Consider the following 21,470-nt stretch of genomic DNA (forward strand, 5'->3'; position numbering starts at 1 on the left):
CACAGGATGCAGATGAGTTAAAATCACTTGCAAGAAGGGCTGCGACCCATAGTGGATGTGTGTTGACAGGGACTCCCCTCAATGGCACAACCGATGATGAGATACGATTTGGGAGAGATGGAAAAACGACATAGTGCGATCAGACTGATAGACTAAATCTTTATGTAAAAAATATAAAATGTGCACTTACAATGTGCAAGTAAAATACAGGCATATATCCCTTAATGCGTGAATTGAAGGGTCACCGCACCGCTCACCGCCTCCTTTGCTTTTTCAATCTTCCACTGCTTGTGGGCTGTTGTTGGAGCTTGTCCCTGCTCTCTCGCATCCGTCAGAGTGTCTAACTAGGTAGGCATGGTTAGGTACGGATCGCCTCCAGGACCAAAAAAACAACACTCTACGCGTTTCGCCCAGTTTAGAACTGTTTCCGGCTTCATCAGGAGTGTATGGAAGACTGAAAAAGCAAAGGAGGCGGTGAGCGGTGCGGTGACCCTTCAATTCACGCATTAAGTGATATATGCCTGTATTTTACTTGCACATTGTAAGTGCACATTTTATATTTTTTACATAAAGATTTAGTCTATCAGTCTGATCGCACTATGTCGTTTTTCCATCTCTCCCAAATCGTATCTCATCATCGGTTGTGCCATTGAGGGGAGTCCCTGTCAACACACATCCACTACGGGTCGCAGCCCTTCTTGCAAGTGCTTTTAACTCATCTGCATCCTGTGAGTAGGCTGGGCATACGAGCCAAGAATACACGAAGTGCCTTATCTCAGAATGTCATACATCTGCACTTATATTGTGTGTTTTGTTTGTCTTTTCTCCCTTATATGCTCCCCTGGATTGTTTGAGAATATCCTTACATCTTGGAACCAGTGAAGACAGGTCCCACCAGAGGGTTTGAGCTGGGATATTAGTTTCACTTTTTTATTTGTCACTATTTTATTATTATTTTTATGTGCATTATATAGTTCTACACATTCACAGTTTTGATTTCACTTTTAGTTGTTCGCGCCTTGATATTCACCTTCACGATTCACTATGTAAGTCTCCCAACATACCACTTAGATTGTAAGCTCTCTTGAGCAGAGATTTTCTTTCCTATTGTCTGATTTTGTTTGTTGTATTGTTTTATTGTTGTATTATAATTCCCTGTACTGTATTGTCTTGTAAAGTGCTGATTACAGCAGTGGGTGCTATATAAATAAAGATATAAATACATAAATCTGCCCCTTTTGGAAAGCTAGTTTAAGAGCCCTGCTGTAGGGTCCTGCAGTATGTAGCCCTGCTTCCTAGCGAACACAGGCCACTACCATATGCTGTATTACCTGTAGGCTCACAGGGTCTGAGCCTCTGCCACGGAGAGCCTGGGGTACACACAATACCTATAACTTGGTGCAGCGCCTCCACCTGTGACAGCTTCCGCCCGAGGGGAAGTGGGTCTTCGCAGGACTTATGTACATAACACACACACACAGCAATATCCCTTAACCAATCAACTTTACTTGCAGAAGCGTATGTTATACCAACAGGTGTCCCTCCCTAGAGGAGACACTATACTCGCGTCTCGCCAAACGCTCACCCTCCCGTTTCCCTTCACCGGGTGATCCCAACCCGTGTCCAGTTCCCCTTGGGAATAGTTCTCCCACCCTCAAGTGAGTCAATGAATGTGTATGAGTGTGACTGCGCAGCCATTTTGTCCTGAGTGAAAGATGGTACCGTTGGTGCACTTTAGAATTACCTGCCGGGCACTCCAGTACCCGGTGCGGCTACAATCTTCACAAAGGATCAGCGAGGTGTAGATGACGTCACCCGTAGGTGTCTGGGGCGATCCCATCCAGACACGCTGCGGCTCGATAGCGGGGTCTGAGCCCAGACCTCCAGCTCACTTAGAACTGTCCCAGTGGGGATAGTGTGGCAATAACGGCAACCGGAACCTAACTATGGCCAGTCCCTAGCTCCGCTTGTCTCTACGGGGACTCAGGGTCTAACGGCCTGGGGCATGCGGCCTGGGTAGGGGGTGGTCTGCCTCCCCACACCGAAGCTCCTTCTCCTCTCCAACCAACTCTGACCTCACGTGCGCGCAACCTCTTCCTTTTCCTCCTGGCCTCGCACCTCATTGGTCCAGGCGCATCACGGGGACCCGCGGGGGGCTGCTGGGACCCATCGTGCTCTACCTCCTTCGCGGGCTTTTCCTCACCCTCGCTCTGCGCATGCGCAACCTCTGCTAGACTAAGTCTGCGCTGACGCCAACCACAACATGGTGGCTCCCTTATGCGGAACCTCCGTTATCGGAGTGTTCCTTAACTGCAGCATACAGAGGCGGCACATTTTATTTGAGTGCGGCTAGCTCCACAAGCCTGGGGATGCCCCGGCATGCTAGCCGCACTCCCTCGGCGTGCTGACGCGCGGTCACGCATCATCGGGTGCCTGGGGACCCGGCGGACCCGGCAGCGGGAGGGAGAAAGCCCCGATCGGAGGGCGCTCCTCCGTGTCTTCGGCGCGCGCCCGGCACCCTCTGGCGCGCGCCAGGTTACTGCTGCGGCCGAGAACGGGCAAATGCTCGAATAAACTCGGCCGCAGCAGTACCCACCCATAACAACCAAAAGGGTGGAAAAGGGGTCCCGGCTACAAGTATGTATAAGAGTTTGATTCAATTGGAATACACACATACAACCAGGAAGTTATCCGCTTCTAAAAGATGCCAGGGGAGTGTCCACGAGGTTGATTGGGAACAGATGTGACCTGTGAGTAGTAGAGCTTAAAAGTATGCTGTGCCAGAAGAGCTATACAGTGGCTGCGTTAGCTCACTGCTACCCTGAGTTCTGTTCCTGTTTGGCCTGACAACATTGTACAGAGGAAAAATGCACCATCATTTTGCCCTTCAAAATGGTCTATTGCATCCTTGGATACGAGAGGTCTTCCTGTCAATTTGGTTGTGCTCCCCCCAAACCTTGTCCATTGCATGTTATTATATAAAGGGTACCTTTTTAATAGATCTTTGTACTTAAAACATTAGTTACTCCCCCTCCAACACCCCCCCTCTTCTTCCCCATGTCGTTCCCAACTATCCACCCGCCCCTCGTCGTCCCCTTTCTTTTTACTACTGAAAGTAGGAAAAAATGGTTTATTGTGTGTCTCAGAGTACTTCACTGTAATGTGCCTGTATTCCAAAATGACTTGTTATGCTGTGAATGTCACCTTATTATCCACATGTATGTACCTTGCAAGACGCCAATAAAGGAAAAAAATATTTAAAAAAAAAAAACATTAGTTACTTGAGGTGGCTGCAAATGACAAAGGTGTGGTTTTCCTAAAAAAAAAAAAAACGTTAACCCTTAACTGAAACAATGTAAGTCTTCCCTGGCAACACAATGTTTACCATTCTTTTTTTTAAGCAAAATGGAGGCTGTTCATGAAGATGTTTAACTCAAAGGTACAGCTCCGTGTGAAATGCATTTTGGTATTATCTGCATTATTTAGTATGATTGGTGCAAATATATATTACTTTAATAGAAGTTATTTCTGTCATTGCAGGTAGAAATGGTTGAAGGCAAAATCTGTGTGTGCTGTGAAGAGCCCCAAGCCAACAGTTGTTTGGAGAAAGAGAATGTTCTGAAGCTCTTCCCAGTCCAGTCATGTAATGCAGTTCATCTGTTACTCAAGGTACGATTAGGAGGCTCACCAACACCAAGATACAGTACACTCACACACGCATTTATTATTTGCAAACTGCCCTCGCTGTACTTTCTCTTTTTATATTGATGATTTGCTGAAAGGAGCGTGTCTGACTCAAATACGTTTTTGAAGATTTTGTTTATTAAGCACAGTACGCAATAAAAAGGTAGTAGTACTGCGGTGTCCCCATGTGTGAGAGACCAGCACCACTGGTCTAAACACCGGCTCCCTCTCAAAGCATCAGTATATACACGGCTAAAAACATGAACCCTGCTTTATTCACAACTCATTCTGCACGTGTGTACTGTCCACGCTATCTTTATCTTCTATGAAACCTTTCCCATGCCTTCTTTATCAACACCAGGGTTGCCACTACTCCGGGTTTGACCCAGAGACTACGGGTTCCGGTCGCGTATCTCCAGGCTATGAGTTTACCCGAAAAATCTCAGGGTGGCATGCGGCTGCATTTCCCGGCATCTCCCCCTGCAAATCCCATCAACATGGCTGCGCGATGTGAAATGGCGCCGCATTGCCATGACAACAGGACGTTACGGGATGTCACTTGGCATCCCGTTGCCATGACCTTGGGGCGTCACGTGACGCCTCCGCACCATAAGGCATCCAGTTGTCATGGCAATGGGACGTTATGTTGTCATGGCAACGTGCACTGTTTGACGTCACGGAGCCATGCTGACTGGACCTTGCAGGGGAAGGTGATGCCGCCGGTAAGAGAAATGCAGCCGGTAAGACAAATGTAAAAAAAAAAAATATTGCAAAATGTCTCCGGGTTAGCCTTCAATAGACGGGGACAACCCTTATCAACACCTTATTCTGCATTCCTTTGGCGTAGTGTATACGAGGGGAAATCCCTCTGTTCCTTGTATTCAGTGTCTACAGCTAGTACCTAAATCATCTTTGGCGCTGGCAATGGACAGTTCAGCGATAACGGTTTTGCATATTTACTGCCACTGTGTCTTTTTCCTTCGCCCTTGTTGATCTGTCTGTTGTTTGGTCTCCTACTGCATTGAACATTAAGCCCCTTTTTTGTGCTGGAACGTAACACACCAGTAACACCAGTTCATACTCCGTCTCTGGGATTCACAGTCCAAAGTCCAACATTTGTCCACGCGTAGATTACTGGATCCAGTTCTGGTCACCTCAACTTAAAATGGAGCGTTAAAAAGAAATCTGCCAGGTCTGGGTGGCGTAAACCTAACATTTTGCTCCAGATATGGGAAACTTTTTTTGCTGTAGCCCCTTTACCCCACCCTAAGTGAGTTTTGGTCTGCTACTAGTGTTTTGGTGTAGAATGGTGCATACCTGTGAGGTAACAGGAGGGCTGAGCACTTCCGCGTTGGTGGGGGGAATCATCAGGATAGGATTTACAGGGTACCTTTGTTCATTGGTTGCAGCGCCTTCAGTCAGCGTGGATCCTATGGATAGTAGGATGGTCCAGACTGACACCTTTCTTTAGCCCAAGACAGTGAATCACACTGGTATATGGTTCCATGGTATTTATTGCAGTGTTTAGGATCTTACACAGCAGGCACATCACTTTGCTTGCTTCCCCTAAGAAGGTGACTTCAAGGCTTGAGGCCTATTCAAGCTTCCTCCTGCATGGTGCTCCTCCTGATGCCCCCTTATGGGACACAGGGAAGCTGTTGCTCACTCCACAGACGGAGGAAAGAGACACACCCACTTTTGGGAGAGAGACAGTATTTATACCCTGGGGTTGGGCTTGTAACCCTGCCCCATAACAGACAGGTCATCACAATCCAGCATGACACCCAGACAGTACCTCCCCTAGGCTGACACACTGGCTGTTGCTAGGCCCGCCCTTAGATACAGCTACTGCATCTATTGCTGCAATAGCAAACAAGGCCTTATGGAGGAATTAACCCTTCCACTGCCTGTACCCAACACGGCTTACACTGGTAGGGCCCAGGGAAATAAGTAGCTGCCGGAGGCTAGGCTTCATTGCATTTCACGTAAACGCAGGCACAAAATTGAGGAATGTCTTCCAAACATCTCTACACTTCTTTTTTTTACATTAAATACAGGACTGTATGGCATATTCTGTGATTTTATTTTTTGTTGGTATTGTTTTATATTGTTTACACTTGTAAAAGCTATTAAACACATCTTACATTCTGAAAAACAAAACCGTTAAAAACGGAGAGAGAAGCAGTTCCATACTTTCACTTACTTGCGACTGCAATAAACATTCTGAGCGGGCTGCACCTTTGGATCATTGCTTTTGTTAACGCTTGCCTGCAGACTGTAAGCTTTGTATTGTTTTCAAAGATGCTTAAGTAAGATATCAAATGGTCTGCTGTTGCCATCTATACATTAACATGGTCAAGGTGACCTTCCTGTTATGCTGAAGTGTTCTAATTTCCTGTAACTCCTACGTCAGGTATCCTCTTATTTGATCAATAGGTTGTCCTGACTCTAGCAACGCAAAAAGGCTTCTGTTATTTTGTGTAACATTCTAAGAAAAGAAAAAATAGTCGTGCAGTTGAGTAGGGGGATCTTTTCATTGTATCTCATTTATAGGATGTGTTTTCATAACAGACAACCATTATTGCAAGCACCTCTGGTGTACTTAACAGTGTTATGTTTATTGGAAATAACAGAGGGCATAGAGAATGCATAACTTGCACAATTGCTGCTTCACTGCCATCGTGATATAATATAGCAAGAATCAGACCTTGCTTAAATAAGCCGTTCCTCTCCCCACAGACCCCATCTCTTTTTTTTCTTTTTCTTTTTTTACACGGGGAGGAAGTTGGTGGTTCACGGAGCTGAACCACAGTAATTTTAGCTGCAGGGAGCCCTAGCTCACGAGATACATATTGTGAATGCTAGTGCTGGTACTTACTGGCTGTCTAAATCCCCCGCATCATGCAGGCCGACATGAACTGATGATGGGCCTTCCTATTGGCCGGCGTATTGTGGAACATTTCACGTTTCGTTTTATTTTCCTTGCTACATTTGCAGGCAAGTATCTTGGGAACAAGAGGGTACCTGCAGCTAAAATTAAAGCGTTTCAGTTCCCAAGATACACTGCTTCCTACTGAGCTGTAAAAAAAGGGGGGGTGGTTAAAAAAAAAAAAAAAAAGTAGGGAGAACTGCTGCTTTAAAGGAGAGGGGAAAAAAAATCTTACTTGAACTGGTCCCCCAGAGCGGATTGGTGATCCCCCTCCCCCCCACCCTTTTATTTTCCCTATGGAGGTGAAGCCCCTGAAAATATGTTGAGGTGAATTAATCTTGGCTGGCTGCCAACACTCAAAAGGTGCTTCACGCAGAGCACTGCTAATGTACTGGCAGCTTCCACACATCCTGCACTTAATAGTTCTTCTCTGCAGCCATAGGTATGTTTTATTGGTCAGCAAAAAATATATTAGTGGTGTTGGTGGGACTTTTAAATTGTGACTTTCCAGAACATCTGGATTTCGTAAAAACAACTTTGTCCAGCAGCAAATGCCTAAAATTCCCACTCAATCTTTTTTTTTTTTTCCTAGAGCTTTCGCGTGGCTTTAGTAGATACTTCCATTGCGTGTTAAGGCTCAGTAAGGTCTTCAATTCTTACTGGCATTGCTTTACAAGGTATGCAGTCCAGTGATAAAGATTTAAAGGTAAACTCTCATAAGCAGAGCACTCAGTAACTATTGTGTAGATAGCATTCATTTGTTCTTATTCTGTATGTCAATCTGTCTATGTAGCCACGATTTCCCCATTGTACCACACTGCGGAATATGTTGGCGCCTTATAAATAAATGATGATAATATTAATAATAATAAAGGTCAACTCATCTGGTAGTGGGAGGGAATATAATATCATGCTGGGATTAGCACACAGCAGTGCACACAGAACAAGACATTCAGAGCAAGGGATTGTGGGACATACTATAATCTACAACCAACTCCTCTTTCAAGCAACAAAAATAAGCAATTGCTTATTAAGTTCAATAAATGTATATTTTAATAACTTTGCATTTCTGCCTTCTATTCTTATTATAGGTGTTGAGGTATATTGTATAGTTGCACACACCCATTCGGTTCTTTTCTGTACCTACCTCCCTTCTACATATAATTATTATCATATTATTAACATAGCATGGTACCTGACATAGGACATATGTAAATGAAAAGTGACAGTGTTGGGGAAAATCCATTTAACTGCTTTGTTCTCCAAGTGAGCATTAAAAAGGTCACATTTGGGGGGCATTTTTCAAGTATTTAATTTTTCTAATCTATTGCAAACGTTTCCATCAGACATGGTAAAATATCAGCCCCAGACAAGTACTGTACCAAAACATACAGTCGTATGCCATTTATAGTTCAAACGTTTTTAGAGTCTGAAAACAGATTGAAGCAGAAGTAGCCAGTCGACGATAATGGTTTATTATGGAGAATACTTCTTTCTTTACATTGGACGCCACCATTGTTTTCACTGGCAGAAACGGAGGATATCCATGTCAATATGACTTCCAGCAAAAATTGTTGGACCTGGGACAAAGACAAAGTTGACTGTGGGGAAAGGGCTAAGATCAAGGAAAAAGACAAGGGGTTAATAATATAGAAGATTTCAGGGGAGAAATAGAGCGGGCTAAGGAGAAGCAGGAGACTATTTGTCACGGGAGACCAGGACTTTTAACACTTTTATACTGGGATCATTCACTAGGCAAAACAAAGTAGTGTAATAAAATGTAGTTTATTCGGGTAAACCCACGTACACCCAATGAATATACAAAATACAGATGAAAAACGCACTTATTGGGCTCTGGCGGTGAAAACTAGGCTAAAATAGGTGCAGGGTGCTTGCTTCGGAAGGCTTACCCTGACAGGGATATCCACCCAGGCTTCCTGGTCCTCTCTTCGGCTAGAAGTTCTAGCTGCGACAATTACGTTCTAAAACGAGAACTTGGACCTCGTGTCTGACTTAGCCTCAGCTAGGCAAGCTTTCTTAGCTCCAAAAATGAAGCTGGTTGCTCTGCTATTCATAACAGAGAAACTTAAAAGTCCGCCTTTGCATTACTGGCCCAAGTCACAGGATCGTCTGGTTCTCTGACTGGGGCTTCTCCTTACATACCTTCCCCTGTTCTATGTTCAGCTTGGAAGTAGGAGGAGTGACCAATCAGAGCGTGGGAATTCCTCCCCATCAGCCAATAGGAATAGGAGCTCGTCTTTTCGCTGATGTCAGAGGGGGCGTGGCCAAGCTGGCACGGGATGCCCTTTGGGCAGGACATATGAATTGACCAATGGGAAATGTGCCAACATTCTGCCGCTTCCCCTAGTCAACCCATTGCCACCTACTGGGCAGGCTCCACTGAGTCTGGCAAACCAGAAGGTCCTCCCCGCAGGGGGTCTCTGTTCTCCGGACTCAGTACTCCACCCTGCCCCGGCCACTTAGCACCCTGACACCTTCCAACATCCCGTCTCCTCTTTGAACGACGATGTCTATCCAGACTTCCCGGCACCTATATGTATGCCCGGGCTGACTGAATAGACATTTATAGTAAATGCACAAAACATTATAAAACATATTTTAATACATGTTATAACTTTGGGAGACCCATATCTATGAGGGACATAGGATTGGGATATCTGGACTCGAAAACCAGGAGTCTGGGGGACACTGGGCAGTCCCGGTGTAATTCAACCCGCGTACCGGCAAATCATGCCTGCACGTTGGGGAGAATTAGGGGACTACCGGTATCTTTGGCCCCCGAACTCCTGCAAACAAAACAACTGAATTTCGACCCAAATATCCCACCTAAAACTTACACACAGAAAGTTTCTGTCTGGGGCAAAGGGAACATGAAAAGTGGAAAAGCAGGGGACACTAACTTTTGCATGTTTTGTTACCTGGCCCCTTTTCTTATGGTGCTATGTAGCTGCCATGGACCCTACTGTTTCAGGGGTAACCAGATGGGCTTAACTTTTATTGTATAGCCTGGTTACCCCCTACCGTCACACTATTGTTAAACCCATATGTAACGTTAGCCTGGTAATAACCACTATTTAGAGAATGAGGGCAAGCATTGTTGCATCAATAGTATTAAATGCATTCCCTGTCCAAGGTGTCTGCAACACATTGCTTAGATCAGTTTTAATGTCATAAATGCATCTTAACCAATGCAGGCTCTTGGAAAGCACTTGTGTTCTTCATAAAGAACTCGTATTGTTACAGGACAGGTTTCTTAAAAGTTGGATTATAAAAATGCACAAGCTGTTTCCGTCACTGCGTTCCGACACCCTCTAACAACTACATTATTGAATATATCATGGCTAATTAAATGGTACCTTCCCCACTTTTGTAGCTCTGGATAGTACATCAACAATGTCAACGCTTTTTCATCCCTCCTTTAGAAAGTCTTCTTCGCGGTATGTGCCCTGAATGCTCTGACTACAACAGTCTGCCTGGTCGCGGCCGCCCTGCGTTACCTGCAGCTGCTGACTGCTAGAAGACCCTGCACAGTAAGTGAGTGTAAAGTATAAATGTTGTACAATTATTTGTCATATGGGGCAAAATGCTGAGAATCAAGCAGGCAAGATGGTAAATATTTGGTACAAGTGGGAGTGTTTCATCTTGTACATCAACGTAGTAGAAACAGGAGTATTTGTTCGTTACATTTCTTATATGTAACTTTTTGTTACTTTATGTAACTTTTTCACGGTTCCAAATAGTACAACTTGGCGTTTCTGACGGCGTCCCTTCACCTCCATTTTGTGTTTGTTTTTAGGGAAAAGGGCGCTGGAGCCCTTAGAAAAGTCAAAATAATTTAGATCTAGACTAAAAGAAATGGTTCAACTGATTTTTTTTATTTTTTATATATAAGTAGTATAAACAGCATTTATTCCATGCCAGCTAGTATTCAAGCCCATTCCTAATATTGCCATCATTACTGGAGTTTGTTGATCCTTAAAAAAATGTGCTGGAACTTAAAAAAACAAATTGGTGCTGGAACTCAGGGGCTGTAAGTCCCCACACAAATATCCCTGTGTGTATATAACCACAACATTGTCCTCTGTATCAGTGTAAATATTCTGTTTAATTGTAAACAGAATTGTTCTTAAAATACTTTTTTTTAAACACAAACAAAACATATTTTGTAGCTTTTGGGCATTTACAAGTGACTAGCATGCCAAGTAAACATACTGTACTTTATGGGTTCAAATTCTTGTATACACACTAAAGGACAGGCGTCAACTGCAATGTTAAACAGCTTTTAGATGGAAATGTTGATTGCGGCAATCACTATTCTGTTGCCACTTTGATGCAGAGAAACTTCATGATGTTCCTTATAGATCTACAAAAACTTGCTACATGTCCCCTGCATTTGCTTTTTCATTTCGGTCCCATACTACTTTAAAACCTCATTTCCTGTCTTGGGGAAAAGGAAGTGACACTTTAGAATAGTCTCTGTTCTGAATGTTCTATTAAGTGTATTAAAACTCTGCCCTGATCTCTGCAACCTTAAAATGACAGCAGAGTGGTGTCCTTATATGAGTATGACTAATTACTCTCCAATAGAAGAAGCATAAATTGCGATGCTCATCGGTCGGGAGTCATAAAGCTGTCATGTGGGTGATCTGGTGGTATCTGCCATTAAAGGGTAGATCCGCAGAGGTCCATTAAATCTCGGCTACTAACGGGACGATACATAGATCACGCCCGTTCGTTTCCCTCGGTTTAATGGTTATCCACAAAGCTAATGATATGCAAAAACAGCAGCGGTTCAGCAAACTAGCATCATTACATTAGCTGTGTTAACAGGGATTTTCATTGCACAGAGACGCGTTAACCAATACACTACACATGCGCAAAACTATAGCGTGCATTCCAATTAACGAACATGTGTTACAGACGTATTACCCAGGGGGCCTAGTGAGCCGGGCAGTTCTGCTCCATAAGAGAAAATTTTCTGTAAATATTTTTCTTGTTATTTGACCTGTACATTTTTTCTTCCTTTATTGTTTACACACAGTCTTGTCTCTTGGAAATTATTGTTATAATATGTAGACACGTTATTGTATACTCATACTTATTACAGTCAAGATTATATACTATATTAGGTCAGACAAACATATCCTACCTTCACTTTAATCACTAAAAACCGTAGTATAGTTTTATTACAGGAACTGTATGACCCATTATCAGATCCATCTCTTGATGTGTTTTAGAGATTTATATGACCCATAGTATATATCTGTGTGACGCATAACTTTTTGTAATGAAAGGATTAAGCTCTATAATGGGTACAATCATTTGTGTAGCACTATAGACCTGCCAGTTTTCCTTGTAGGCTCTTCCCTGAAATAACACTATGACAGTCATGATCTGGATGTGATTCATGGAAGGTTTTGGTGTGACCTAATTACCGTAACGTTATATCCATAGACTAAAATTAACGGAGGTTTGTGGATCTGCGATGTTAGGTTAACAGCTCATTAGCATACGATTAGCATACGAGTAAGCCAGAAGTCCATTTAAACGTTAGCGATCCGATATTTTTCTGGTTAACGCGAGGACATCATAACACGAATCACATTTGTGGATATGCGTTACGAGTATCAATATGTTAAATGGGGAGGGGGGTTACGTCACAATAAAAGATGTAGTGGACCTCTGGGGATCTATCCCCAAGTCTCCATTACTCCTGGATATATATATATGTGAGCAATGTGTGCAATGTGTGTAATGTGAGCATGAGATAAAAGGTGGCACTGTGTGCTCATTTGCATGTCATTTCCCAGAATCCCTTGCTGCAGTGAAAGTGCTGTTTGCTGGGTGATAATGGTGAAAGACAGGGTTGCAGACCTGTCTAAGACATGCAAATGAATATACAGGAATATTTACAGTTGCTTTATGCTTTACTGTGGAGGGTTTTAGTCACTTTTCTTACCCACCATAACCTTAATAGTCGCGGTGATTACCTACTCTTATCTCATTTGAGCAAATGTCAGCGAGCCAACCTCACACTGATGATACCCATCAAGGTTGAAACATGTCTGTGAGTGGGTTAACTGACTTTGCATCTCCCAAGTCCTTGCTTAAAAGCTGTGTTTAAAGCAGCATGCATTGACTAAGGGTTGCTCATGTAATGTGAGCATGAGATAAAAGGTGGCACTGTGTGCTCATTTGCATGTCATTTCCCAGAATCCCTTGCTGCAGTGAAAGTGCTGTTTGCTGGGTGACAATGGTGAAAGACAGGGTTGCAGACCTGTCTAAGACATGCAAATGAATATACAGGAATATTTACAGTTGCTTTATGCTTTACTGTGGAGGGTTTTAGTTACTTTTTTTACCCACCATAACCTTAATAGTCGTGTATATATATATATATATATATATATATATATATATATATATATATATATATGAGAGCTTGAGTTTTTTTAGTTAAGGATTTTTAGAACGAACATTACAAAATATATTTTTTCATTAAATTACATTTTTTTTAAATGTATTGCGTACACCTGGGGGAAAAACAGAAAAGACACAGCGCAAAACGCTCATAGTGCAATAAAAATTATATTGACATAAATAACAAAAGGTGAGTATTAAGCGTACTTCAATAAGGCGTAAAACAAACAGTTTCGGGATATTGTTACCCAAACACCACAGGAAACCGGAACAGATGTCCTCGCATGGATATGGACACTGGTGCCTCTGGTACACAGTCCTATTGGGGTAAGTAGGAAGCCTTTGAAAGTTCTACTCCCATGACACGGATTACACGTGTGCTGCTGTCCCATGCAATGCTTTTTGACAAAGCGGAGCTCCACGCCAGCTAGGTTCTCTCTTTCCCCTCCGTGCAGAACACTTCCGGGTTGATGACGTCACCGCGGGGAAAAACACCGATTTTGGCGCCGTTTTCACTGGGGCAGCTCGCGTGATGGGGTAGTTGTTAAAGATCAGACTCTTGACAGTTTTTCCAACGCGTTTCGAAACCCGTGGGTTTCTTCTTCAGGGAATTCCCTGCATGCGAGGACATCTGTTCCGGTTTCCTGTGGTGTTTGGGTAACAATATCCCGAAACTGTTTGTTTTACACCTTATTGAAGTACGCTTAATACTCACCTTTTGTTATTTATGTCAATATAATTTTTATTACACTATGAGCGTTTTGCGCTGTGTCTTTTCTGTTTTTCTCTGTTAGTTACAGGGGGTCCCTGAGCCCCCCCTTCATCGCAGCTGCAGACGCTCTGTTCAAGGTCACGTCATTTATATTAATATTCATCACGTCACTTAATATAACTTTAGTTGCGCACTTTTTCTCTTTTCACCCGTACACCTGGGGAGCCAGAGATTTCTTTGGGGGGGACGCGATGGTTACAAAGGCCTCCTGGGGGGCACGGCATTTGCAGAGGCATTTAAATTACGTGCCATGGGTTGTGCAAGGCCTGTGTAACTTCCCTTACCGTTAGTCGGTCGCCTTATGTGATGCATCGCCATGGCAACGCGACGTCAAATGACATTGCAGGGTCATGTGACATGATGTCACATGACCCTGTGGCGTCATTTGATGCTTCAGACTAGTAAGGGGAGGTGCGAGCAGTGGGGAAGAGCAGGCAGGTGGGCGCAGGGCAAAACGTTTGCGCACCCCTGGTGTACACTGTATGTTGCTTAGAAATTTCTCCTTTATGCCTAACATTTTATACAAAGAGAACCATACAGCCTTTAAACGTCCAAATTATTCTTTTGCTTCTGACACGCCTGCCATTGTATTGTATCTTCCTGTATGTAACCGCGCATTCCTTTTTGTTTTGTTAGGATGAGTCACAAGTTTCAGCAGAGGACGCAGAAGTACAAGATCGGGTTCTAGACCCTGAAGATTTTGTTCCTCCTGCACCTCCCCCTTCATACTTCTCAACATTTTACACACCCACAATCAATCAGAGGTACTGTACAACAGTTGTGCATGCATATGTATTTTACAGTATTCTATGTATTCTATTTTATAAGGTAGGACAAAGGGGGAAATTTGTTAAACTGCTGCAGGAACACGTTTTTCCTTCAAAATCATGTAACAAGTGGGATCCAGGAAGCCCCCTGCGTGTGCGCGCAGGCGAGTGCCGCAGTGGGAGAAGGGGGGGGGGGCGCTCTTGGCGGCGTGCCGGAGGAACAGGGTTCTGTTCAGTACTTGGTCCACTGAAAGTGTTTTGGACCAGAGGAGAGGTCATGGATACCACACCACCAGGTACATGCCCCCAGACTGTTAAGACTCTTCCACTCCAAGTTTCCCCAGAAGCCATATTGGAGTTGTCCTGAGGCCGCTCCTCAAGGGTGGGTGGGGGGGTACTGTAAGGACTCGGGGAACACCTCTCTCAAAGAGGGTTCCCTCCTTACCTTCTGCTGTCTTGCGTCTCCCGGTCCCTCCGGCACGCCGCCAAGAGCCCAACCCTCCTTCTCCCGCTGCGGCAAGCGCCCGCGCAGGGGGCTTCCTGGATCCCCACGGAGTGAGGCTCCGCCCCCTGCTCGGGCTGCGCGCTCTTCTCCCGTGCCGTACACACGCAGGACGCGCGTGCACCGTTCCCAAGCCGCGCGGCAAGAGGATCAGCTGGTCTCCCTGTCTCTTACATCTAAGGACCAATCTATGCCTCCGTAGTGGTCGCGCCTCCGTTCCGCCCCACAGCCTTATTCGTCCAGCCCCACTATTTAGTTCCTGTTTCCACTTCCACGCTTTGCTGAGCATAGTTCTATGGTTCCTTGCGTTCCCACTACTCTGCCTGTACCGACCCGGCTTGACCTTTGGACCCTTCTCTGGAAATTGACCCCGGCTACCTCCTGACCTTCCGCTGCTCACCAAACCCTCGACCTCGGTTTTCGGACACTGACCATTCTCCTGGCTCCAACCCCGGACCTCGGCACTCGGACTCTTACCACCCTCCTGGCTTCGCTCCACGACCCGGCAAGTATTCTGCTAACCCACCTTCTCCAATCCCGACCCGGCACTACAGACTATCCTTCTACCGGGCCCGGCCCCGTTGCCGTGGGTGCGTGGTATCATACCTCCCCACCTCAGTACCAGGGTCCGTACTTGTTTGTGGAGAGCGTAAGCATTACAGTGGCTCACATGTATCCAACTGTGAATTACTATATTCTTGCTATTCTCTGCAAATTTATACCCTATTACTGAAATAAGGTTTATTATGTATACCATGTTGTTAAATGGATGGTCATCCTTGTAGGCAAAAAGATTCAAATGATTCAGTCTTAGGCCCGGATGCACAAAGCTCCGTTAGGGATGAGATGCAAGAGGCATGCCTCCTAACATTTCATATCCACTAAGGTCTGTTATAGTTAACGCGGGGACTTAAATGTTACGTTAGTTAGGTCTTAACTAAACTTGGCATTACTCCCACCCAAACCCTGAAATAGGGCGTTTGCAGGGTCTAAGTGGGTAATACCATAGTTGGGTATGATTAAACTAATATCGCGTTATTTTCAATATTATTTCCTTCTCCTCTACTTTTTTTAAAATGTAGTTAAACATCTATTTCAGGGTCTGGAAGGGAGTAATGCTAAGAGATACTGAACGGCCCGTTATAGGAAGCTAACGCAATGTTGTGATACAGTAACAGGACTCGAAGTCTATGCTAATGAGATACTGTGGGCATTATTTTTACATATAATTAGCTTCGTGCATATGCGTTAACCTCAGGGGAAATAACACCTGTTCCGGTTTTTGGTAACGCCAGGTGCCTTCATTTAACAGAGCTTAGTGAATCGACCTATAAAGTCCATAATGATTAACGTTAACTACTGTTGGTCCGTTGCTGTAATGTTTAAAAGCATTGAAAAGCTAGAGGCTTAAAAGGCTTGGTGTGAGAGTGTAATCCTTTTCATTTTCAAGAATTCAGGATCAAGACAGACTTTACACCACTGTAATCAGGCGTATCATTTATCTTAATATATTGAATGCATTAAACAAAGTAAGAAAATTCTTGTACATACAATCTGTAACTGTTAAAAGCATCAATCCCCCCCCCCCCCCACCCTCACCCCGAATCCTACATGAATTTAACTCGTATAATGTTACTATCTTGCCCACTCAGCATGCTCTTTCAATGGATCTTTAAAAAAAGTTTTATTTTTGTATTTTTGTGTGTGTTAAAAATCAGTTTACTGTGCAGGACCACCGACAGGGCTCGGGGAGATCCTTAAATGCATTTGATCTAAGGCGCGCTATTAGAGAGGGTTGGGGTTCCTTACAATGCATCTGATCTCAGACACGTTATTAGCGAGGGTTGGGGTTCCTTACAATGCATCTTATCTCAGACGCGCTAATAGCGAGGATTGGGGTTCCTTACAATGCATCTGATCTCAGACGCGCTATTAGGCCTCGGACATGGTGCAGGGAGCGGCACTGACCCGTGCTGAGGTGCGCGCATGCTTACCAGTGAGCCCCTGCAGCCGCAATGAGAGCGGCTTTAGCAGGGGCTTGCGCACGCTTCCGCACGCTTGCGGAAGCGTGTGTCTTACCTAATCTTTAGTTTCTGCGCTCCCAGAGCGCAGGGCCGGTCACGTGAGCGGTTCGCCCAATGAGGGCGAACCAGCTCCGTGACGTCACTGGCCCGCCCCCCAGACACGCCCACGGACTGCGCGCGCTCTAAGGCCAGGGAAAGCACCACTTTTCCTCAGCCTCAGCGCGCCTCCGCACGGCTTCAGTCTCTATGGACTTAGCCTTAGAGAGGTTGGGGTTCCTCAGAATTTCACAATATACTGTAATTATAGGTTTCCTAAACAACAACAAAAAAGTTAATAAAAAACACTGGAACAGTATGTACAGTACAAAGGCAAATCATTTGTTTAATACCTCTGTCTTCTCCTGTCCATTACCAATAATTTGCCTGCCCAGCTCACACTGAAAGGGTCCTACATTCTCTTTTCTTTTTGCTATTAATGTACTTGAAGAACTTTTACAGTTGATTCTACTTTCTATTGCAATCGTTTTTTTTCCGTTTCAATTTGTTCTGATTCAAAATCTGGCTGCCCTTATGCAACTTTTGTTACAGTACATTCCTGATCATTCTGAAATGATGGCTCTGCCTCCGTTGCAAGGATATCCTCAATTCACAGCGCTAAACATGTGCATTGTATCTTGTTCATTTCAAAAGGGGACTCCAGCTAATATTTAACCCCTTCAGTGTTGAAGGGTCACCCGGCGCAAGTCAAAAACATTTAAGAGATTCATGTCTCTTACGGCTGTGGCCCCCAAATAGATTCTTGTGGTTTTTGTGATACAGCTGTTGTTAACCCCTTAGCTGCCCTGCGGGGGTTAGGGGAAGGGGGGGGGGGGGGGCAGTGTTGACCGGAATGGCAGCAAAAATACTACTTAACTACATTAAATAATCTATTAGGAGCTTGTTCAATAAACTCTAAAAAAGCTGATCTCAGGAAACTCCTATTCAAGACAATTATTTATTTATTTATAAAAATATTTTACCAGGAAGTAATACATTGAGAGTTACCTCTCGTTTTCAAGTATGTCCTGGGCACAGAGACAATGGGAGTGTTCGGCCTATCCTTATGGGGAAAGACTATCCTCATAAGTCAAACTTTTACTGTTGTGGTAGCTCTAATGTTCATTTTTTTGCAGCGCAGAGTTTGAGTTTATAGAATAAAACCCTTACAGAAACACACTCTAGTTTTCCCACAATTGTGCTCACTGTATAATCGGAAGCATGGTTTCAGCATTTGCTTGACAAATACCATGCAGCTTACTTTTGGTTTTAGCACAAACATTTATGAGTGTGTGTGTATACATATATTTTGGGAAACATCCAAATCTTCTTATATCAGGGGTGCGCAAACTTTTCCCCATGCGCACCCCTGCCTGCTCTTCTCGGTGCCTCGCACCCCCCACCCTCCCACTTGGCCACGGGGTCAAATGACGCACGGGGTAACGTGATGACCCCGCAGCATCATTTGACGCCGGGTTACCAGGACGACGCGTCACTGGAAGGGAAGGTAAGTGTATTATAGAGGCCTTGCGCGCCCCCCCAAAAAAATCTAGCGCCCCAAGTTTGCGCACCGCTGCCTTATATCACACTTAGCTTTCCTAGATGTTATGGGAACAGGATATATTCACTTGCAGTCCCACTAATAGCAACATATATATCCGTGTTTCAATACAGTGAAATAATTCAGCCATGTAACCAACATCTTTTCTATCAGTTTTAATGGTCACCTTTTCATTTGAGATACTTTAACAAAGATTAAAACTGAACCGCTAACTGTGAAAAGCACAATGGCCAAAATTATAGGGCCATATTTAATAAGCAGTCTCCTAAAATATCCTCACAGCCCATTGAAGGGGTAATAAAAAATATTTAGCGACATGGCCTATCCTAGTGGTATTTAGTGCTTCGTATAAGCATTTCTCTAGACTACAAGTATAAAATTCAGAAAAGTGCTCATGGGAAGTATTTATGATGTTGTATACTATAAACATTTAGTTAAACAATAATTAAATCATAATACATAGTTATGACAAAATGGTTTAATATGTGTCATCTTAGTTTTAGACCTGCTGTACTCAGATGACTCTTTCTGCTAATTCCTCAGAAAGTCATAGCTTTTTATGGTATGCTAATCAGCCAGCAATTCTCAATGAATGAATAAAAACCTGCATTGGAGTAACGATGGTTCTCTTCTCTGCTAGGATTCTTGGTAACGAGATGATTCCCCTGCCACACATCTATGGATCCAGGTTCAAAGGGATTGAAGTGTTTTGTCCCATGGAGCCACCTCCTCCATATGAAGCTGTGGTTGGCCAAAGTTATTTATTGGAGGTATTGTATGTGTTATTTATGTAGTAATACATCAGGCCTGCACAACTCGCACTTCAAATCGCCCCCCCGCCCTGCACTTCAAATCGCCCCCCGCCCCCGGAACTTCAAATCGCCCCCCCTGCACTTCAAATCGCCCCCCCCCTGCACTTCAAATCGCCCCCCCCCTGCACTTCAAATCGCCCCCCGCCCCCGGAACTTCAAATCGCCCCCCCTGCACTTCAAATCGCCCCCCCCCTGCACTTCAAATCGCCCCCCCCCTGCACTTCAAATCGCCCCCCCCTGCACTTCAAATCGCCCCCCCTGCACTTCAAATCGCCCCCCCCCTGCACTTCAAATCGCCCCCCCCCTGCACTTCAAATCGCCCCCCCCCTGCACTTCAAATCGCCCCCCCTGCACTTCAAATCGCCCCCCCTGCACTTCAAATCGCCTCCCCCCTGCACTTCAAATCGCCCCCCCTGCACTTCAAATCGCCCCCCCCGCACTTCAAATCGCCCCCCCCTGCACTTCAAATCGCCCCCCCCTGCACTTCAAATCGCCCCCCCCGCACTTCAAATCGCCCCCCCCCTGCACTTCAAATCGCCCCCCCCGCACTTCAAATCGCCCCCCCCTGCACTTCAAATCGCCCCCCCTGCACTTCAAATCGCCCCCCCCTGCACTTCAAATCACCCCCCCCTGCACTTCAAATCACCCCCCCCTGCACTTCAAATCGCCCCCCCCTGCACTTCAAATCACCCCCCCCTGCACTTCAAATCGCCCCCCCCTGCACTTCAAATCGCCCGCCCCTGCACTTCAAATCGCCCCCCCCTGCACTTCAAATCGCCCCCCCTGCACTTCAAATCGCCCCCCCCTGCACTTCAAATCGCCCCCCCCTGCACTTCAAATCGCCCCCCCCTGCACTTCAAATCGCCCCCCCCTGCACTTCAAATCGCCCCCCCTGCACTTCAAATCGCCCCCCCTGCACTTCAAATCGCCCCCCCTGCACTTCAAATCGCCCCCCCTGCACTTCAAATCGTCCCCCTTGCACTTCAAATCACCCCCCCTGCACTTCAAATCACCCCCCCTGCACTTCAAATCGCCCCCCCCTGCACTTCAAATCGCCCCCCCTGCACTTCAAATCGCCCCCCCCGCACTTCAAATCGCCCCCCCTGCACTTCAAATCGCCCCCCCTGCACTTCAAATCGCCCCCCCCTGCACTTCAAATCACCCCCCCCTGCACTTCAAATCACCCCCCCCTGCACTTCAAATCGCCCCCCCCTGCACTTCAAATCACCCCCCCCTGCACTTCAAATCGCCCCCCCTGCACTTCAAATCGCCCGCCCCTGCACTTCAAATCGCCCCCCCCTGCACTTCAAATCGCCCCCCCTGCACTTCAAATCGCCCCCCCCTGCACTTCAAATCGCCCCCCCCTTGCACTTCAAATCGCCCCCCCTGCACTTCAATCGCCCCCCCCCTGCACTTCAAATCGCCCCCCCCTGCACTTCAAATCACCCCCCCTGCACTTCAAATCGCCCCCCCCTGCACTTCAAATCGCCCCCCCTGCACTTCAAATCGCCCCCCTGCACTTCAAATCGCCCCCCCCTGCACTTCAAATCGCCCGCCCCTGCACTTCAAATCGCCCCCCCCTGCACTTCAAATCGCCCCCCCTGCACTTCAAATCGCCCCCCCCCTGCACTTCAAATCGCCCCCCCCCTGCACTTCAAATCACCCCCCCTGCACTTCAAATCGCCCCCCCCTGCACTTCAAATCGCCCCCCCCTGCACTTCAAATCGCCCCCCCTGCACTTCAAATCGCCTCCCCCAGCACTTCAAATCGCCCCCCCCTGCACTTCAAATCGCCCCCCCCCCCTGCACTTCAAATCGCCCCCCCCTGCACTTCAAATCGCCCCCCCCTGCACTTCAAATCGCCCCCCCCCCTGCACTTCAAATCGCCCCCCCCCCCCTGCATTACCTTACCTTGGTTGGCGGTGGAGGAGGCAGCGGCAGAG

At 45.8% G+C, this 21,470-nt stretch overlaps 1 protein-coding gene across 2 annotated transcripts in view; it reads left to right on the forward strand.

Moving 5' to 3' along the window:
* Nucleotides 1-21,470, forward strand: part of ENTREP1 (endosomal transmembrane epsin interactor 1) — a 76,800-nt gene that overhangs the window by 40,177 nt on the left and 15,153 nt on the right. For both annotated transcript variants that reach the window (XM_075597724.1, XM_075597714.1), the window contains 4 exons: nt 3,541-3,669; nt 10,057-10,164; nt 14,463-14,590; nt 19,357-19,486. In XM_075597724.1, coding sequence (XP_075453839.1) covers nt 3,541-3,669; nt 10,057-10,164; nt 14,463-14,590; nt 19,357-19,486 — 495 coding nt within the window. The remainder of the gene's footprint in view (nt 1-3,540; nt 3,670-10,056; nt 10,165-14,462; nt 14,591-19,356; nt 19,487-21,470) is intronic.

Source organism: Ascaphus truei, chromosome 1 (assembly GCF_040206685.1).
Source record: "Ascaphus truei isolate aAscTru1 chromosome 1, aAscTru1.hap1, whole genome shotgun sequence".
Lineage (NCBI taxonomy): Eukaryota > Metazoa > Chordata > Amphibia > Anura > Ascaphidae > Ascaphus > Ascaphus truei.